Source organism: Dipodomys merriami, unplaced genomic scaffold (assembly GCF_024711535.1).
Source record: "Dipodomys merriami isolate MVZ:Mamm:240054 unplaced genomic scaffold, mDipMer1.0.p SCAF_3, whole genome shotgun sequence".
NCBI classification, from domain to species: Eukaryota; Metazoa; Chordata; class Mammalia; order Rodentia; family Heteromyidae; genus Dipodomys; species Dipodomys merriami.
The window spans coordinates 95703289-95725798 of NW_027204492.1; the positions used below are offsets into that span (position 1 = coordinate 95703289).

At 37.8% G+C, this 22510-nt stretch overlaps 1 protein-coding gene across 1 annotated transcript in view; it reads right to left on the reverse strand.

The window, feature by feature from the left end:
* Lancl3 (LanC like family member 3) overlaps window positions 1–22510 on the reverse strand; it is a 100109-nt gene that overhangs the window by 6071 nt on the left and 71528 nt on the right. Inside the window, exons 2-4 of the mRNA XM_070040651.1 lie at window positions 17628–17751; window positions 13417–13614; window positions 6726–6933 (exon numbers count right to left, since the gene is read on the reverse strand). Of these exons, the coding sequence (XP_069896752.1) occupies window positions 6726–6933; window positions 13417–13614; window positions 17628–17751 (530 nt within the window). The remainder of the gene's footprint in view (window positions 1–6725; window positions 6934–13416; window positions 13615–17627; window positions 17752–22510) is intronic.

Sequence of the window (22510 nt, forward strand, 5' to 3'; positions counted from 1 at the left end):
TTTGAGAACATACTGTACAGAGGGGCTACAATTACATGGGCAGGATAATGCATACATTTCTTACCAAGCATTGCAGCCTCCTCCTTTGTTTACCCTTCACCTCCCTTCCCAGCCTCCCCCCTCCCCCCACCCAATTATACTCCCCTCCCCCCCCTCCGACATTGTAAAGCTGGTTTTGACATGACATTTTGTACTTCTCATTGTTGCAACAGGTCCACCTGAATCCTTAAACGACTTGTTTGCCCCCATCTCCTCCACATGTTATACTGACATCAAATATAGTGAAAGCGGGGGTTACACTGTGGGGGAGGGACATACAAAGCAACAAAGAAATAATCTTATAAATGCGTTAGAAACATATGCATGAAAGAAACGAAAACATTAAAATACATATTTAAGGGTTCATTTTCCTAACATCACATTATCTGACCTTTTCTGCTTGACTCATACCTATACTAGATATTGCAAATAAGGGAAACCATGGGACCTATGCTTCTTTGGGCCTGGCTTACTTCACTTAATATAATTTTTTCCAAGCCTTTCCATTTCCTAACAAATGGGGAAATGTCATTCTTTCTGATGGAGGCATAGAATTCCATTGTGTATATATACCACATTTTCTTGATCCATTCATCTACTGAGGGGCATCTGGGTTGGTTCCATATCTTAGCTATGGTAAATAATGCTGCAATAAACATAGTTGTGCTGGTAGCTTTAGTGTGGTCTTGTTTGTAAACATTTGGGTAAATGCCCAAAAGTGGGATTGCTGGATCATAGGGGAGATCTATGTGAAGTCTTTTGAGGAACCTCCATACTGCTTTCCAAAGTGGTTGAACAAGTTTACATTCCCACCAACAATGAAGTAAGGTTCCTTTCTGTCCACATCCCCTCCAGCATCTGTTGTTGTTAGAGTTCTTGATTTTTGCTGTTCTAACTGGAGTGAGGTGATATCTCAATGTTGTTTTGATTTGCATTTCTTTTATGGCTAGGGATGTTGAACATTTCTTCATGTGTCTATTGGCCATCCTTCTTTCTTCTTCAGAGAAGCTTCTCTTTAAGTCTTTCGCCCACTTATTTATTGGGCAGTTGTTTCTTTGAGGATTTGTTGTTGGGTGGTTTAATTTTTTGAGTTCCAAGTATATTTTAGATATGAGACCCTTGTCCGTTTATGGCTAGTAAAGATCTTCTCCCAATCGGTGGGCTTTCTATTGATCTTGCTAGCTATGTCATTTGCCCTGCAGAAGCTCTGCAACCGTATGCAATCCCATTTGTCCAACCTTTCTTTGATTTGTTGTGCTAGACCTTTTGTCTTTTACCTTTATTTGCCACACATGCTATTCAGATTATTTATAACATTTTTATAGTAGTCTACGGCTTTTGGTATGCTGTTAACTGATGCAATTTTACCTTTACTGACTTACACTACTCACTCTCATTAACATCAAAAATAATTCAGAGGCTAGAAGACACAGCTTGCTGAAGCCTGAACAGTGATACTGATGCTAATTTAGACTACTGCTTTGACACAGGGGGTAGGGTGTCCTATGAAATAATTACTTATTTTTATCTTTTTCAAGCTCTTAGAATTGTTGGTGACAGCTTAAAATAAATCAACGGGAAACAGATTGCAATTCTGTTTGGTAAAATCTCTCTATCAACTGCTTTCTCAAAAAAATGTAATAATTGAAACACAATTTTACATTTTAAACATGAGAAGAATGCGGCATCTTTAGAATTAATTCAAAAATTTTAAGTATCCAATGAAGTCAGCATTATGGAATAGCTTCTGATGGATCTTTTTAGTCCTATAGATCATTTGACAGTCTGGACTCCTCAAAAATGTTTTCAAATGCAAAAAAAGAAAATACATAGAATCCCAAAGGAAATCAACTATATACCACAGTTAAATTCATTCTTTCTTATTAAGAAAGTTTTTACCTGTGCCAAGGAGCCCTAGTGTTTCTCTTATTTTTTCTTGTAATATTTTCAAGGTATCTGCTTTTAACTCGAGGTCTTTGACCCATTTGGAGTTGATTCTGGTGCAGGGTGATATATAGAGATCCAATTTTAGGTTTCTACATGTGCCTAGCCAATTCTGCCAGTACCATTTATTGAAGAGGCTATCTTTCTTCCATCCTATTTTTTTTTTGGCTCCCTTGTCAAAGATTAGGTAGCCATAGGTCTGCAGGTTCATTTCTGAGTCTTCAAATCTATTCCATTGGTCCTCAGGCCTGTTTTTGTGCCAGTACCAAGCTGTTTTGATTATTATGGCTTTGTAATAGAGTTTGAGGTTGGGTATTGAAATTCCTCCAGCACTGTTCTTCCTGCAAGAATTGTTTTTGCTATTCAGGGTCTTTTGTTGTTTCATATGAATTTTTGGGTTGCTTCTATTTCATTGAAGAAAGAAGTTGGGATATTGATGGGTATTGCATTGAATTTGTATATGGCCTTTGGCAGTATTGCCATTTTCACAATGTTAATCTTCCCAATCCAGGAACATGGAAGGTTATTCCACCTCCTGAGGTCTGCTTTAATTTCCTTTTTCAGATTTTTGAAGTTTTCATTGTAGAGGTCTTTCACTCCTTTGGTAAGTTGATTCCTAGGTATTTTTTTTTTTTGAGGATATTGCAAATGGAGTTGTTTTCCTAATCAGCCTCTCTCTTCTCATTGTTGGAGTAGAGGAAAGCTACTGATTTTTGTGGATTGATTTTATACCCTGCTATTTTGCCAAAGTTTTGGATCAGCTCAAGTAACTTGGTGGTGGAGTCTATGGGGTTCTCTATGTATAGGATAGTGCCATCTGCAAAGAGGAAGAGTTTTACTTCTTCTTTTCCTATTTGGATCCCCTTTATGTTTCCCTCTTGCCTTATTGCTCTACCTAGGAATTCTAATACCATATTGAAAAGGAGTGGAGAGAGTGGACAGTCTTGTCTCATTCCTGATTTTAGAGGAAATGGCTTTAACTTTTCACCATTGAGTATTCTACTGGCTGTAGGCTTGTCATATACAGCCTGATTATATTGCTTTCTCATTTTCTTTCTGTCTCTCTCTTGCTCTTGTCCTCTCTCTCTCTCTCTTTTGAAACTAAATATTATAATTAAAATAATATATAGTAATATTCTTCACTAACACTAGTCATGAGTTTTTAAATAATTGCTTACATTTCTAAGTACAAATGAAAATATAATATAGTTTACAATATCGGCAACTTGAGTAGTTTAATATGAGAATATCTATTACTTCAGTTGCAGAGTCATTGTGACTACTAATAATTTTGTGACTTATTGTCTACATCGAGAATTTAAGAAAATTATACATATCAGTTTGAAATATAATCTTTTTGAAAGCATGTTCTTCAACACCACACTAAAACCTTCTAGCACTGTAGAAAGAGCTTTAGAATTAATATAGCCAAATTTGATAATTGCATGTAATATAACCTTTGGCACATTACACAATTTAACCCTAAGATGTTGACATTGCAAAAGTGTATAAAATTAGCTGGGTGTCGGTGGCTCCTAGCTACAAGGAGGCTGAGATCTGAAGATCAAAGTTCAAAGCCAGCCCGGGCAGGAAAGTCTGTGAGACTCTTATCTCCAATTAACCACCAGAAGACTGGAAGTGGTGCTGTGGCTCATGTGGTAGAGTGCTCGTCTTGAGCTGAAGAGCTCAGGGACAGTGCCCAAGCCGAGTTCAAGTCCCACTACCAACCAAAAAAAGTGCATAAAATTAACTAAAAAGATTTTTTTTTTGGTCGTGGGGCTTGAACTCTGTGCTTGGGAGCTGTCCCTCAGCTCTTCAGCTCAAGGCAAGTGCTCTACCGTTTGAGCCACAGCACCACTTCCACTAAAAAGATTTTTTTTAATGTATATGTTTGGCTCTGAACATACAGAAAGTATAATGTAAATGGAACATACTATTTTTTACATAAACATACTATAGCAGAACACTTATAAACCAGAAAAACATTCTACCACATTGAAAAAGAAACCAGAAGTTAATTTTGTTTCTATTTCTGTCATTTTCTTGCTAAGCATTGATTAATTTTGTCATATTATTGAAACATATATGACTTGGTTTCCTGTGTTTTTCATTAAATTATCAAATAAGCATTTTTGTGCTTTCTAATATAATTTCTAAAGAATGTGTGTAGTAATTCAGAATAATACCGGCAACATTTATGAGTAGCAGTTTCCTTCCATATCATACCTGTGTACTGTTATTTGTCTTATAAAGAAGGAAAAGCACTACGAATAGAACCACAGATATGGGAAATTAAAAATTTTACAGAGCTATACTAAGAAGCGGGATATTGAGAGACTTGTATTGCAAGAGCAACCCAGTCAAGATGTTTGCCAGACTCCATCTCAAACAATGGTTTAAGCACAGTTGAGCTGTCATCCTAACTACCCGAGACTGAGTTTGTGAAAGTTATATTCTCTCAGCCTACTTACTGGGAGAAGTTTAAAAAAGGAAGATTGAGCTTCATTCAGGCTCCAGGAAAAAAAGCAAATCCTTATTTTAAAAATAGGAAGACATTGAGATTTTTATTCTACTACAAACAGAATGGGCAACATAAAACACACAAATGTTGTCAAGGATGCGGGAGGCAAAGGAACACTTCTGTGTTACCAGTGAGATTGTAAATGTGTACAATCACTTCAGCAATCAGTATGGCAGCTCCTTGAAAAATGAAAAATAGTGATACCACTTTTGGGCATATATCCAAAAGAATTTAAGTGAGGATATAATAGAGGCGCTAGCACACCTTTGTTAATTGCAGCACTATCCACAATAACTGAGCTATAGAATCAGCACAGATGCCTAATGGATAAAGTAAATGTGGTACTTACAACTAATGGATAAAGTAAATGTGGTACTTATATTCAAAGGTGTATGATTTAGCCATATAGAAAATGAAATTATGTTGTTTGCAGGAAATTGTATGGAGGGAAAGCATTATATTAATTGAAGTAAGCCAGGTCCAGAAGGACAAAGGTCATGTTTCCTTTCATATGTGGATGTCAGGCCTAAAATATAAATATATATAGATAGATATACATGATTATATGTATGTATATACATATATATGTATGTATATATTTATATATGTATGGAGGCAGTGGAGCTGTGGTTCAAGTGATAGAGAACTAGCCTTGAGCCAAACAGCTCAAGGACAGCACTCAGACCCTGAGTTCCAGTCCCAGGACTGACAGACCAAAATTTTCTCATTCAAAATTGTAAGCTAAAAGCAGTGCATATAGTACTGTTATACATTACATAATAGTAGGTGCCTATTAAAATCTACATTGGCTGGGGTTAGTTTGGCAGAGTCTGTGCTTACTATTTCAAACCCATACACACATATGAACTTGCACTTACATAGGGAGAAGTTTTGAATGATAGGTCAAATGTACAACTGTAATAACACTGAACACTTACATTGAAGTTACAATATGTCCAGCATGTGTTTTAAGTTCTTTTTATATTAACTCACTCAAGTTACCCAATAGCCTCTATTTTCCTCATGTATGTATGAGGAAATTGAAGCCCAGAACACATTAATTAAAGGTTACACAGATAATATGATAATCTTGATGTATATCAAGATCTCATTCCTTCTATGGGAATGCTCACAACAGTTGCAGGGGATATTCTTTAGCTTCTGCCAGGTGACAGCTTAGATACAAGGGAATTAGATCACAGGGCTTAGAGGACTTCAATGCAGCACAGAAAACAAATACACCTTACAGACATGGGTAGCTTCCATATCCCCTCAAAGGGATTGCCAGCTTCATGCTACTTGGCATTCAGGGAAGCAATCTCTTGTTCTTCCTACCAGATTATTTATACTGCATTCTTAGTCTTCCTGGACTAGTTTACTCTTACCAGTAAAAGGTTGTTGCTATTAAAAACAATGGTGACTGCTATATAGCTAATGTTCTTTGTCAGGATTCCACAGAATAAACTAATGCAGCCAATTTAGTGTTAATTGACAAAATAACAAATATATAAATCCTCTGGCAACCTAACACTTCTACTGCTAGCAATCTGCCTTCCAGGTATACCCACATATGTGGGAAAGTTATATTCATCTGGAAATAATCAGAAGGAAGGTTTTCTAATTTTTAATTTCAATTTTATTAAAAACAAAAATGGGGGCTGGGAGGGTAGCTCAGTGGTAGGGTTCTTGCCTTGCATGCTTGAGGTCCTGGGGTCGATTCCTCATTAACACAAAAGCAGATCATTTTGTATTTAAAAAGAAGACAACATTTTGTAAGTGGTGCTGTGGCTCAAAGTGGTAGAGCACTAGTCGTGAACAGAAGAGCTCAGGGATATCACCCAGACCCCAAGTTCAAGCCCTATGACTATCAAAAAAAAGAGACAAAATTATACACACACACACACACACACACACACACACACACACACACACACACACACACACACACACACACATACATATACTGCAATTTGCTTGTATGTACATAGAATAGCCTAAGGAAGATAACCAAGAAACTGGTGACAATATCTCCAGGGAAGTTAATTAAATAGTTGTAGGGCACTGTTGATGTTCTTTTTTTGCTTTTTAAAACACGCAAGTATATTACCTATTCAAGAAATTAGTTCAATTGAAATAAAAAAATATATATATGTGAATATGTGTGTGTGTGTGTGTGAGAGAGAGAGAGAGAGAGAGAGAGAGAGAGAGAAGAATGACTGACCTTTGGGCTCTGTAGATGTATTTTGAGTTTCCTGTGAGCCGATACAGCAGCAGGAAGACATAGGCACTGCCAGCTACACCGTGACAAATCCCTGGCCCCTTCTTCAGCAGCCCCTTCTGCCATGTGAGCTCCCCACACCGGATACATGTGTCCAGGTACTGTGGTTTCTTGGAAACCAGATAAGCTTTAGCAAACAGATAAGCAATTCCTGTGAAAACATCAAAGGCAGTGGAAGTGAGTTTCAGAGCTTAATACTCTAAAGCTTCTCATACTGTAAAAAGCCTCAGGAGAAATCACCCAGATTCTACTATGTTAGCTCTAGATATTGCTCTAGATATTTAGGTGTTAGGTCTAGATACTTCATTTTTAAAAGTCATATTTTGTGGTATCTAGGATGGAGCTCAAGACCTCACTTCTTCTAGGGAAGTGTTCTACCATGGGTTTCCATCCTCAGATGTAAATACTACATTCCTAAAAAGTGGGTTTTTTTTTCCCATCCCAGAGACAGGAACACATTTTGAACAGCAAGACTGTAGAATGTTCTGCAAAGAAGTCTTCTTTCCCCTGTGGAATTTAGTTTCAGTCATTTTAATTGCATCATAAGGTTGGATGCTAGAGACAAAACATTTTAATTGAAGTACATGGACTAATAAAATCCATAATTTAATTTACAAATGGGTTAATATTTAATAATGCATATACTCTAGTAAGCAGTATGCACATGTGGCTACTTGGAAGGATTAACTATTTATACAGCTTGCTCATTCACCCACAAATTGTAAAGCTTAAGTGCTTATAACAATATACCCTTTTGTAAGAGCTTTTCAAGAACTATAATGATCCCAAATGACCTCACCAAGACTTTTCCAGCTGTAAAGTCAATCCTCCATTGTTCCAAGGTAAGAAATGTTCCTTTAAAACTTGTCAACAAAGGTTGTATCATTACAAAGACAGGAACAGAGACAAAGGAATCAATATTGATTAATAGAAGTGATTTCCCCTAAATTCTAACTTCATAATTAGAAAGGAGGTTAGTAAAGCAAGATCATTCTTCCTCCTACATTGCCTAGTTTCCTCCTAAACTTAAAAAAAAGCAAAACAGGGAAAGGATTGAGAATGTAACTCAGTAGTAGAAAACTTGCCTAACACTGAGGCCCAAAAAATTATATAAGAAATGGGAAAAAAGAAACATGAGATAAGTATCTCATCCACCATAGCTCATCCACCAAGATCCTCTCTTCCTTTCATTGCTTTGACTAACCCATTTCATGTCTTGATAGAAATAGAAATTCCTTTGTTGAAAACCAAAAGTAATGTAAATAATTCCTGGTCCTAGAGGCTTTCATTCTTGGTATGGATGTCTTGAGTTCTTCCTACCTCTGTGGGAGAACTGTTTTCATCTATGAAGAAAATCCATTTCTGCATTTGCAATCACCTATAGACATGTCTGCTCTTCCCATATACTTCAGAATCAGTTTTAGTACCTTTTGGTTCTCCCATCATTTAATGAGCTAAGTAGAATTGTTGACATTTATATTCATATAAGACCTATGACTTCATCCTCTCAAACTACACCCATTAACATTCCCTGTGATTAATACTTACACAACAAGCTCTTTGTGAAAACAATGCTTTCCAGTTAAGCACTGACTGACAAATTGTATCTCTATTATTGCTTTCTTTTAGTTTTAGGAACAAAAACTTTCACAAATTAAAAGATGACTCTAAGAAAATTGAACTTACTTCAATTCTCATTCATTCACAGTATCCACAGATCTCTAAGAAAAAAACTCCTACCTTCATGAATCTAAATAGTGCATAACTAGAGGTATTAAATAATTAGGCTATGTGTGATACAGATGTCATGAGAGGACATAGGTCAGTCCCTGCACAATAGCTGGTGGTATGAAAGGCCTACTAGAAAGAAAGATTGTCACCATCTAACTTGAATAGTGGAAGATGAAGAGGAATTAGCTAGGTGTTCCAGATGTTGTTGGTGCCCTGATCAGATATCCTTTACTTTACCATCAGAGGCATCTCTCTCAATTCCTGTAAAAGTTGACTGATTGCTAAATAGAACTTACAGATGCTACTTTCATGAGAGATTTCCCCCACAGTCAGATGAAAGATTATATTGTGCACCCACTCCTCGGCAAGTTTTAGCCATACAGGACTGCAAAAGGAGGCTTGCTTGCCTCAAGACAGAATACTGGGGTGGTTTTTGTACTGTTTCTTTTGTTCATGTGTATAATCTATGTCACTTAATGTCTATGCAGAGTTGAGACAAAACTATGCTCCAGGCAGGCCATAATCTTTGGTTTTCCTCCTTTTCCATATCCTACTTTTCTGTGGCCTTATGTGGTCCACCTGATAGCAGGCTCTGCTTTCAGACACCCAGCATAGAGTGTGTTGAAAAGGGAGGTGTTCCAAGCAAGGAATGGCTAAATTGCTCTCTCACCTAGGTGCCCTAGTATGAAACAGAAAGTCCTTTGTGATCCAGCACCTGCTTTGTTCTCTCACTCTTCTCTTTCATGCCCTGACTGAAGCATTTTACTTGAGTAAAACTTTACCGCCCACAGTGCTTTCATGCTTCTAAATGCTCCCGTTGTTCACTTCTCCTAGAAAAAGATTCCTATCTTTCTTGGCCCAACTTACCCCAGGCATCACCTTCACTGAACTTGGAATCAGCACCAGAAATCTCTCCTCTGGGCTTCCACCACTCCCTATACAAATTGTTGTACTTCTACAAAATAACATTAAAATAATCTATTTCCATATCTGCCTCCTCTAGTATAATGCCCCCAAAGGGAGGAATTGTATCTTATTTATTTATTCTGTTCCCCTTCCCTGTGGTATGGTGTTTGGCCATGCCAAAGGGCTCCTCCATATGTGTGTGTATGTATATGTACGTATGTATGTATGTATACACATATGTATATATGCATATGTATAGATATGTGTAAACATATCTATATCTCTGATATAGATATAGATGCCTAATTTCTCATCCCAGCAAGGCCCCATAATTGGAGTAAATTGAGAGATGTGGAGAGAACAAGTGCTGAGACAGTGTAATTGCTACACCAGGCCATTAGCCTGGACAACTTAAAAGCTATTGATCCTGTGGTTCTGGGACAAAATGAAACAGCCTCTTCCCGCAGCCTAGATCATAGAATGGTAGGCTAAAGGGCCTTTGAAAAACTTTTAAATTTATTTGGCCTTGCCAAATGCCACTGAGGAATTGCATGATTACTTAATAAAGATGGTCTGAGAATAAATATTGGAAACCATAAGATGTAGTTTAAAAAACAAAAAACAAACAAACAAACAAAAAAACAAGCAAACTGTGTCAGCCAGATTTGGAACGTGTACTCCACCTAGGTCCATTTTGGGAAAGTGCAACTTTGCTGAAGTATTGCAAAGCTTAGTGATCAATCTGTGCTTCAAAAGCTGTTCTTTATTCAAAGTCACTGAAGTCAAGAGCCTTATCAAGTGACTTTTTGAAACTACTCACACTTGTGTTTCACACAGAGTACAGGAAATGCAATGTCAGTGTTGCCACAGTAATGATGTAACCTGATGCATCCAGGAGGTTATTTTAACCACAGAATTTATTTTAATGATTTTGTAAATGACTTCCATCCTGTATTTCAGAATCATCAAGGCTATGAAGGTATCATATGAATTTTCCTGCAATACTTTACTGCACTGAGTGGAGAAAAAGCTCTATGCCACTATAGGCCTTATAAATGTGGGTATTTGCAAAGCATTTGGGATATTCCCTTAGGAGCAGCAAGGGTCCAAGTACCAAAGGGGTTTATGGTGTTAAGAAGATTGAGTTGCTCTACTCCATCTTGACATGCGTATTTCACAGAAGAGAATGACTTTCTCAAGGTTATTTAGCTGGAAAGTGGTAGAGCTGCAATTAGAACCCAGAATTATTAACCTAAAATCAAGAACTATTTCTAAATTGCATAAATGATACCTCAGGCTATTGCCTTAGGTAGGCTGAAGATAAGTCAATAGGAAACAAAAGGGGAGATAAGGTAGCATTAATGAAGTTCAATGCTGTGGATTATTTCTGGCAGGTTTTTAATCACAGGATTGCTCTGCCACCCAAAACCATCTGTGCTGCTCATCAATCTACTCTTAATTTTTTTTCTTCAGACAAATGAAATGATTTTTCTAGGTTATTTCCTATTTTAGAATTTTGGAGGGATTTCTTGTCACCTTCAGCAAGGTCTTGATTTTCTTTGACCTGCTTCAATTTATAATCACTCTTGATGTTGTTTTTGTAGCACTCTATAAAAGGAAGACCAAAACCTTTGAGGTGGAGATCGGAGTTGGCAAAAATGATGGAACCCATTTCACTTTTTATCCATTTATAAATTGATTTACTTTTGGTAGTGGGAGTCCATGGATTGAATGATTTTGCTTTGGAACATATGGTTAATCTTCTCAAAATACTTATTAAAATGATGAAGGAAAATAAATAGAGCCTCCAATGTGATGATGAGTGCTGTGCTGCAACTGTTACAGTACATGATTTGCAGACAGATGGTAATTGGTATATAGAAAGGACAGACTAACTGCCCATCAAAGACACACACATCAATTAACTGGCTCATTCATTCATTTTAGTAGATCATCTTCCCTCTCTATTAAGGGAGTTTTACTAGCACAGTGAGTTCTCTAAAATATTCTGTATTTAATTTGGGACATTTCCAATATTCAAGAGTACTAGGATGCTTGGAGGATATCCAGAGACTATAATTGATAATGATGAAAGGGAGTGGGAAATGGAAATATCAAGTATAACAAGAAAAAAAATAAAATGTCCAGGATGGTAAATAACTTCTATGTTTTCCCCCCCAAAAAAGATTAAAACAAGAAGTAATGGGCCGGGCACTAGTGGCTCACGCCTGTAATCCTAGCTACTCAGGAGGCTGACATCTGAAGATCACGGTTCAAAGCCAGCCCAGGCAGAAAAGTCTGTGAGACTCTGATCTTCAATAAACCACTAGAAAACCGGAAGTAGCACTGTGGCTCAAGAGGCAAAGCGCTCACCTTGAGCTGAAGAGCGCAAGAACAGCGCCCAAGCCCAGAGTTCAAGCCCCAAGACTGACAGAAAAAAAAAAGAAGTATAATTGGCAGTAGTTAGCCTGGACATATAATGTGCAAGCCCATAGCTTGAAGCTCTTTCGGCAAGTAAATATGGCAGTCAGAGAAATATGCCAATAGACTATGGTCTATATTACACATCTACTCAAATTATACTAAGAAAAAAAATAATTCTTGTTAGATTTAATGACATTAAATAAAGGGGGTGAATGAGGCAATAAAAATCAGGTAACAAAATGAAGAGAAATCAAATACAGTCTGAAGTTTTACTCTTATGATTCAAACATGCATAGCCTTGAAAGTAAATCCACTCCTAATCTAAAATTTTGTGTTATTTTGATATCTCAGTCTCTCCCCTGGACATTAACCAAAATTAATTGATTTGTTTGAATTTGACTCCTTTCAAATTGCCAGTCTCCAAAGACTTAATTAGCAGTGTAATGGGATTAAATAAAGGTGGAGTAGGGAGAAGCCGGTGGGTAATGGAGTTTGATAAGTGTCTAGGCTCAATTCCAGGAAGTTCACTGGGGATGGCTTCTCATTTCTCTAGACTTTTTATTAGCTATTATTGGAAACATTAGTTGAAAAAAGTTGAAAGCTTGTACCTCATACTTAAAGCACATACAGATTGCCTAAGTTATTATTTAAATGCTGATTCTGATTTAGTGAGGCAAGGCAGGACTGAGATTAGGGATTTTTAACAAGCTATCATTTGCCTATGCTACATACCAAGTAAGTGTCTCCGAAAGATTTACTAGATTTCCAATCTGCACCTTTCAATGTGGCTACAAAGCTTTTGAAATGTAGCTAGTTTGAATTGTAGAATTATGTAAATGTAAAATATACACAGGGTTTTAAAAGTGTACATTGGATATTTAAAAATATGAACTATTTCAATTTTTAGATTGGTTGACCATTGAGTTATGTAATATATTATCAAAATTAATTTCCTCCATTTCTTTCTACTTTTTTTGTGCCATTCCTGGGGCTTGAACTCAGGGCCTGGGTACTGTCCTTAAGCTTTTTTGCTCAAGGTTAGGACTGTACCATTTGCTACAGATCCACTAAGGGCTTCTTGTTGATTAATCGGAGAGAAGAGTGTCTACGTCTGGGCTGGTTTTGAACCACAGTCTTCAGATCTCAGGCTTCTGAGTAGCTAGGATTACAGGTGTGAGCCACCACCAGGACCTATCTTCATTTACTTTTTTTAAAATAAGCTCTGAAAACTGTTTTGGGGCTGAGAATCAAACCATAGCTTTGCGCATGGTAAGCACTCACTAAGCTACCCCTCCCAAGGTTTTAAAGATTGTGATTACATATATTTTTCTGCCTCCTCCTCCTCCACCTCCTCCCCCTCTTCCTCCTCCTTCCCCTCTTCTTCTTTCTCTCTCTCTATACATATACATATACATATAATGTCAGAGATTTAAAAAAATCTAGACATTTTTGCTTGTAAGTTATCATCTTAGTCTTGTTATTTTATGTAGTAATGCCCTAGAATGGTGTAAGGAACCTCCCTTTGTCTAAACTAGAAAAAAGGCCCTTTTTCAGACAACAATGTGCATGAGACCTGGAGCTCCATGGCACCAGTGGACCAGCTCGTTTTCTCTCTCAATGGTTTCGCCAAGCTCAGGTGGCCAGTTACAATTCTGTTCCTGTTCCATGAGGAAGTCCACACTCTGCCACACCAGCTCCCGATCTGAAGGCTTGAGGTGCTCATGGTAAGAAAGAAGCATTTGGAGAATGGATGACAGTCCATGAGCTGCCCCTGTATAGAAAAATAAAGCATAATTCACACAGATAATTAGACAGAAGAGCCAGCTTAATTTAGTGAAAAAGTATCATAGGATAAAATGAATGACTCAGGTGATAAATGAACAAAGAAAATGTGGTATGTGTATACAATGGATATTATTCAGCCATAAAGAAGAGAAGTAGGCTCTGCTGATGAGTGGGTACAGATGGGAGGGGGTTGGGCTAACAATGAAGACAAAATGAAGAATATAGTCATAATACATTGTCTGCAACTGTGAAAATCAAACAATAAAACCTGTTGAAATTATTTTGGGAAGTAGGGAAAGAAGGAAGGGAGAGTGAAACAAGGAAGAGACTGATTGGAATATACTGTTAACACGTATAGAAATATTATAATAAAATACCTACCTGTTTAACAAATGTAAGATAATTTTAAAAAGAAAATTAAATGATTCCATTTTCAGGAAAATGGATGAACTTGGAGATCATCATATTAAGGGAAATAAGGCAGATTCAGAAAGACAAATATATGTCTAGTGTCATATGAAGTATCAAGAAGTAAAACAAAACAGGACAGGAATGTTCAAGGGGGACTATTTTAGGGGGGCCAGCAGAAATGGAGAAAAGGATGATTGGGGTTGAATATGATTGGTGTGCATTTTATGCACACATATGAAAATTCCGTAATAAACCCATTAAAATTATTTTTTTTCAAAGGAGGAATGAGAGGGAATAAGAAATAAAGGGAGTGAAAATGACCTAAGTATCTTATATGCAGGCAAGGAAATGTCACAATGAAACACCTTCCTTTATGCAATTAACCTGCACTGATTTTAAAAAGAGTTAAGACAGGGCTGGGAAGGTGGCTTAGTGGAAGAGTGCTTGCCTTGCATGCATGAGTCCCTGGGCTCAATTCCTCAGCACCACATAAGCAGAAAAGGCCAGAAGTGGCACTGTGGTTCAAGGGGTAGAGCGCTAGCCTTGAGCTGAACAGTTGAGGGACAGCACACAGGTCCAGAGTTCAGGCCCCATGACTGGCAAAAAAAGAGTAAGACAAAATAGGATGGTGTAATATATTTTTAAATATATGGTCATGGTGGCTCATGATTGTAGTTTTACCTATTTTGAAAGCCCAGGGGAAATGTTCATGAGATTCTATCTTCACCAATAAAAAACTGTGTGCAGTGGCACACACTTATCATTCCAGCTAAGTGCAAAGTGTAAATAGGAGGATCACAACCCATATAGGACAAGGCATCAATGTGATATCCTATTTGAAAAACAACAAAAGCAAAAAAGGCTGAAAGTATGACTCAGGTGGTAAAGTGCCTGTTTAGCAAGAACAATGCCCTGAGTTAAAACCCCAATACTGCCAAAAAAGATGTGACAATATTACTTGAAAGCATGTATAGTACTTTCACACATAAGTTACCAAAGATCTAGGCTACTAGTAGACAAAAATCTAGCCTACTGCCTATTTTTGTAAACAAAGTTCTTTTGGAACATTGCCAAGTCATTCATTTGCACATGATCTGTTGCTGCTTTTATGCTATAACAGCACAATTATATTTGTAAGAGATCATGGCCCAACCCATAAAGAATAAACAAAATATTTTACTGTTAAACTTTTCAGAGAAAAAGAGACTTATATAACTGTAAACCCTCTGTAATCACCTTTACAACAACACTTTTCAAAAAGAAAGAAACTGAAACCTGTTTTGTGTGAGGGAGGTGGGACCTAATGGGAGAGGAAGGGACAAATGGAGAGAGGAAAGGTGGTTGAATACAGTCACAGTACTCACTGTACATATGTTCAAATGGAGCCAAGTAACTCGAGAGAATGGGAGGGTTGGAATAGATAGAAATGATGGAAGGCATGGCATTGATCAAGACTCAATGTACTCATAAATTAATATTATTAACTGATACCCACTTGTACAAATAATCAAAGAAAATAAAATAAGAAAAGTTTGCTGACAATTCTTACTTTAGAGATTTTTTTTAAATAACACCATGAAATTTGAAAGTACTTTTCTCTCACTGGATTTGGGATTGTTAGAAGTTTGCTTTTCAGGAAAATGTGTATACAGTCAATAGAAGTTTGGCATTTACTACGTATGTCAATAGCTAGAATGCTAATTCCTCTAAAAATCTTCAGAATGTAAAGAATAGTCCCATCAGAGGACTCAGGCAGACACTGTCAGTGCCTTGTCACACTCACCATTCAGGTGTACCTGTGCTCCCCATTTCTACCTCAAGTGCCTATCATTCTGCCTGAGGCCTTGTCTGGGTATAGAAATGTGCTCAGTTCACAGAGATAGGTCAAGATTACTAGGGAATTAACACTCCTGGAACAGCAGATTAATAAAGCAGGGAGATGGTGGAGTCACATCTGAGTTTTCTCAGTCCTTGGATGAGACAATTCTGAGGCATGTTCTATGATCTCAGTAAAACAGCCTCAGTTCTCCAAAATTGCTTTTTATTACACACTCAATTATCATTTTTCTCTTCCCTATCTCATTTCCTTACTCCTCTATAAATACTTTCTGGGATCACCTTTTAAATAAAAACTTTACATGCAATTCCTTAGCTCAAGGTCTGATTCCAGGGAAATTTAAACAGGAACTAAAAGGGTTTCTTGGGGGTTTTTTGGAAAAAAAAAAACTTTCATTAATCATTAGCTATTCACTCATTCATTTGGGCACCTTCATTATGGGCAGGCTCTGTGGCAAAGGTCCAAGGGATCACAAAGCTGAATGACTATAACTCTCCATCCTGAAGGTGCATGTAATCTCCTAAGGTGGTTGACAGGTAAACTACTAATTATAGTGTTATGTGAAGAGGGCTTCAAATAACATTATGGGCAGAGAGACATGACACTACCCAAATTGCTACAGGGGAAAACCTGAAACATGTGAGTAGGTTCACCCAGAAAAGGTTCGATGATTCATTTGCTTAAAGCATAGAAAATGCATTAGTAGACCTCATGACTTTGTTGCAGTCTGGAGGTCTGCGTCTTATAATTAGATGAGGGCATGCAAGAAGGTAGGCATTCTAGGAAAAAAAGAAGTTGCACAGTGATATAAAGACATAAAGTGAATTTGTGTGTGGGAAACTATGCTGGACAGAACCTATGTGGAAAAGATAGTTTTGAATCTGGAGAAAGAGGTATGTGGTCTACAAAGGGCCTTGCAAATCTTGCTCAGGCATGCAAGGACTCAGATGGGGGAATGAATTTACCCCTTGCACGGATCAGAGTTTGAAATTAGTCACTGCATTTCAGTAGTTGTTGCTCATTCACTACTATTACAAACTGAAAAATATCAGTGACTAAATCCTGTTCCCCTATGTAGAGGCACTACCTTCAACCATATGTGAAAATTGTTCAAAATCTTTCAGCAAAATTAAGCCTGGCACAGCAGTGCATGACCATAGTCCCAGCTATTTAGAAAGCCAAGACAAGATGATGACTTGAGCCAAGGAGGTCAAGGGCAGCTTGGGAAACACAGTGAGACATCTTAAGTAAAAAAATAAAAATAGGATGATGAGTTTTCAAGTAGTAGTAAGGATTTTAGTCTTTAGTGGAAAGTATTAAAAGCGCTACATTTCTGCCAGGCAGCTTATAAAAACAAATAATAAATTATCAATTAAAATGCTTTTCAATATTTGCTTCTAAATGATATTTTAATATTTCTTGCAAATGAATAGTAATGGCCTATAGCAATAACAAAAGCTTCTATTCTTGAGCTGGGAAGGTGGCTCAGTGGTAGAGTGCTTGCCTTGCATGCATGAGGTCCTGGGTTCGATTCCTGAGCACCACATAGGCAGAAAAAGCTGGAAGTGGTGCTATGGTTCAAGTGGTAGAAAGCTAGCTTTGAGCTGAATTGCTGAGGGACAGCACCCAGGTCCAGAGTTTAGGCCACACAATCAACAACAACGACAACAACAAAAAGCTTATATTCTTTACCTAAGGTTAACATTAGAGATTGCCCCCAGCTACTGGCCTGTATCAACACTTTCACTCACCCAAGTATTCAGTTCCATAGTAAGAATACATCAGAGGGAATGGTTTCCTCTTCTTAATAGCATACTGCTTCCCGGAGTCCAGAATTGCCTGGCAAATTGATTTGATCTGTGCTGGAGTCAGCACCTGGATAAAGAAATTAAGAAGCAAAAGTCAAAGTAGAATCCATCATCTGCCTCTAGACATTATGTATTTTCTTGCTTAAAAAGTCTATCAGCAGCTGGAAGCCAATAGCTCATACTTATAATTTTAGCCACTCAGGAGGCTGAGATCTGAGGACCACAGTTCAAATCCAGCCCAGGAAGGGAAGTCCATAAGACTCTTATCTCTAATTAACCATACAAAAGCCAGAAGTGGAGCTGTGGCTCAAGGGGTAGAGTGCTAGCCTTGAGTGGAAAAAGCTCAGGTACAGCTCCCAGGCCCTGAATTCAAGTCTTAGCACTGGAACAACAAAAAAGTGCATTAGCCATGTTCCTAGCATCTTTTCTTATATGTACATTAATGCAACTAACTATAATTTCATTGTTTTTTGCCACTGACTTGTTCTTTGATGTCAAGTTTACGTATCCATTTCAGAAAATTTGTTAGTTTTGAGGTGAAGCACAGATCTTTAATGTTATAGGGTGGTACAAAATGTAAAGGCCACCTTATAGCTGCTAGATCATTAATCCCTGTCACAAGAACAGGAATTTACCCAGAAAAGAACAAGAAGTGGTGCTAATGGATTATACTTAACAAAGCTGTTATTTCTGATACATGCTACAGTACAAGTATGGCCCAGACACCAGACCTTCAATTTATGTCATTTAGACTGTGCTTATGAAGCCATAATTCTTTGACAAGCTGCAGCATGACAAATTCACAACAGCCATTTGCATTCCCTGAAACTCACCGCACTCTAGTAGAGGCAAGAAAAAACTACTTCTAACATCAAATGACTCTGAATAGAGAGCAGCTAAAATGCAAGAATATGCAGTCTTCCACATTTAGTTCAATCTATCCTCAGTTTTAGGAGTATAGATATTAAAATGTTCTCAAGTCTTTAAAGCATGATAGAGTTTATTAAGATTCGGCTCGGGTTTGCACTGTTTTCTGCTTCCTGTCTTTCCTCAGGGCAGATTGAATGCTCCTTCTGGCATGCTCAGGGTAACACCAGGCCCCATGCCCAAGTGAAGGATTTACCTCCTGCTATGTTAGGTTTTTATCTCACTAGAGACCTAGCTGTCAGTTAAGTCTATCTGATAGACCTAACCAGATAAATCTATTGTTTTTAGAAAGTAAAGACTGTGAGATCTCATCATTTTGGAATCTCTCCTGCCTAGCACAGAACATGAGGTTCTGAGGTCACCCTTGGAAATAAAAGAGTGACTAAATAAGTGCAGGTTAACTGGTGTGAAAAGCAAGGGAGGGGGTAAGATTGTCCAAAAAGAAATGTTCTCTTTATCTGACTTACATTACAGTAACCCTTCCATACATTACCTTTTTAATAATAATAAAAAAATTAAAAAATGAAGCTCTCCCCATTCTTTTCTCTTTTTTTGTCAGTCATGGGGCTTGAACTCTGGGCCTGGGCATTGTCCTTCAGCTTTTCAGCTCAAGGCGAGTGCCCTACCACTTGAGCCACAGCACCACTTCTGGGTTTCTGATGCTTAATTGGTGATGAGTCTCATGGACTTTTCCTGCCCAGGCTGGCTTCGAACCATGATCCTCAGATCTCAGCTTCCTAAGTAGTTAGGATTACAGGCACGAACCCGGCACCTGGCCCCATTCTTTTCCTTTATTCTCTACCCCCCTCCCTTTCTTTCCTCCACACCTATTTCTTAAGATACTACTCCATTCCAGACCAGCCTTAAACATCTGTTGTAGATGCTGAAAATATGGCAATGAATATGATAGACAAAACCTCTGCTGTCTTCCCCAATGTCCACTAGATTTTGGTTTCTCTCTGAAATTGCATAGACCTCATTTTCCTGGCAAGAACTGGCATTAGACCCACCAATTCCTTTTGAAATTAGGTCCTAATTAGTTAAGTCATAACTCAATCCTCTGATGATTTATATAATACTAGAAAGTTATGTCCTCAAATCTAACACTAATTTAAAACAATGATTACTTCAATAGGAAATTGTTGGTAGGTGTGGTCTTTCAGTCCTATAAATCAGCTCAGGCAGGAGGACTGTGAGTTCAAGGCCAGCCTAGAGTATTTAGTGACTCCTTGTCTAAAAGAAAGAAGAAAATTAATTCTGCTAATTATCATAAGGCCCTATACTAGGTAGTGTAGGAAAATTCTGGAAGGAACAGGATGCATTTGCCTTCTATGGGTAATTGACTATCTAGTGATGGAGTTGTTAACAAAAGTTAACAACTGAACAATAAAAATTCAGGAACCTGAGTTGGAAAGAAACAGTAATATTGATTATCAAATATGGACAACAAAGCACCGCTCAGTTTTCACTAAGATTTTACTTTCTCCTCAGTTTTTAGCTATTCAGAAACAATTATGCCATGACCTTCCATTTAAAAATTTCCATTTATGAACAACCTATATCTGTCTCTTGAATTTATTTCTTCTTTTCTGCTTGTTGTCCCTGAACACCCTGTGTTTCTTTGCATCTTCTCTGTCACATCAAATTTGCCCCAGGTACTTCTTTAGTCTAATGGCTACCCCACACCAATTCAAATTGCTACTAAAATTTCATTTACGATCAAAAATACTCTCTCTGCCTTTATTGGAGCAACTTATTTAATAATAGTCCTACTCTAGGAAATCTTGTATCAGTAATCTGAAATCCACTCCTCCATCCTGAATCTCTCCCCCAAATCTAAGAGCTTTGAAAGGCATGTACTTAATAGGATGATATTCTGCCTCCATTCCACATGTTTTTGGAAATATACTTTGCTATTTGGCTATATACAGGTCCTGTCTTCCCAATATTGACTTTGAATCCATATAACAGAAGCAATTTTTGTGGTAGGAAACTAGTCACTGAATTTTCAGGGCTCATTTGAATTATTAACATGTTTGCTATCTGACTTTTGTATCCATAATTGAAAATTCACTTATTCTTTCCTTTGGTTGAACATTTATTCATGTTTTTATGCTCATATGTATTTGCCTGCTTGTTTTTTAACCCAGGGGGAAAAAATCAGCTTGTGCAATATGCAGCACCCTCCTCATTCTTTCCACTCCTAATCCACAGCTCAAATGAGGAATGAGTTTATGAAATATTATTTTAAAACCTCCTCTGGTCATGCATCACATCTTCATGGCTTCCTCTTATCTCTCAAAAACACTGTGAAAAACAAAGAGAAAGCGGCACTTGTTCGCCTGGATAGAGACTGGTTATGCATGCAGTTCTTTATCTCTGGAAACAGACAAGACCTACCCTTGAGTGTATTGATCAGAAAATAAGAATGGAAAATAGTACTTATTAAATGTCTGTTGCAGGGGTGAACAATGTGCCCTTCTTTTTCTCTCTAAACAGAGTGGAGAGAAAAAAAAAAAGAAAGGAGGTGAGACGCTGGGATACTAGATGGATTTTGTTCTTGTCTGCTTTCTCCATTTTCTGTGGCAAGCTCTCAGGGACGCAGGGCATGAGCACACTCCCTCCTTCCAAGAACATGGCCTCTTTGCTTTCAAAACACTCTGAAGTCACAGTACTAGGAAGGAGGCAGCAGCTTTACCAATACGTGTAGGGGAGGAAAACTGGCTAGAGGTAGCAGAGGGACTTCCTGACCAGCAGGTCTTTACCAAAACAAGTCCAAATTCCATCTCCTGTATTTGCAGCACCAAAAACCTGTAATATGTTGGTCTTTTGGCTTCATTAGGTTCTTTAAATGTTTCTTTCTACTGAATTAAAATGAAATAAGTGAAAATACAAAGAAGGTCTGTGAGAAGGCTTGCTTTAAATGGTTTTATTAGTTTAATGGAGTCCCTTCACTGATCCTGTGAAATATTTCTAGTGGAATGGTCTCTGAGTATGAAGAAATGAAAAAGCATTATTATAAAGCAAATGCTATGTTTATTGGTCCTGCCTGAAGGTCATGCTATGACTGAATCATCGCCATGTAGAGAAGAGATGACTTTTACTAAGGGATTGAATACAATGGACCAAGTCACAAAATACTGGTATCTGTTGTAGACCCCTTCCTGGGGCAAGTGTCTCTGTGCACAAGGCCTCTGAAATGGCAGTCATTGCTACCTACATTTCCTTTTCTAGGTTTCTCTGCCCTTCCCCCATCAGTACTGATTGATTCTACTGATAATGGCAAGCAAGTCCTGGGTGTACCAGTGTTCCAAGGCATACAGTTGCTGATCAAATTCCTTTTTGCAGCAATCTGAAATTCATGTTCAAAATAATTGAAGCTGTCAACAATCACCACTGATGCTAATGGAAGGTAAGGTCTGGTGCAAACTGGAGTTTAGTGGTAGTTAGCAGGAAATGTGAAGGAGAATGACTGAACAAGCCACCCAAGAATGAGAGTTTAAGATGACTGAGGCAGAAATACTATGAGCAACAACGATATTGAAATAAATTTAGAGACAGGTAGCTTGCTGGTCCTTACAGCTCTCTTATTTTCTAGCAGCTTGGGGCTACTCCCTTAGGAGTTCCTGTCAAATTTCTACAAGACACATTCTTATTCCTCCTGCCTTCTCTTTCTTTCACTCACTTGAGAAAGTCTCAGAGATTTTTTCTTTTCTTTTCTTCTCTCTTTTTTTTGTCAAAAAGCCTAACTAGAACAGGCATAGAGATAAAACTATACCTATTTTCATTCCTACACCATCCACATAAACCCACCAACTTCGCTACATACCATGCTAGATCTTTTCAGCCCTAAAATAATAAAGATATCTGCACCTAAGGTACATGATAAAGACTCTAGA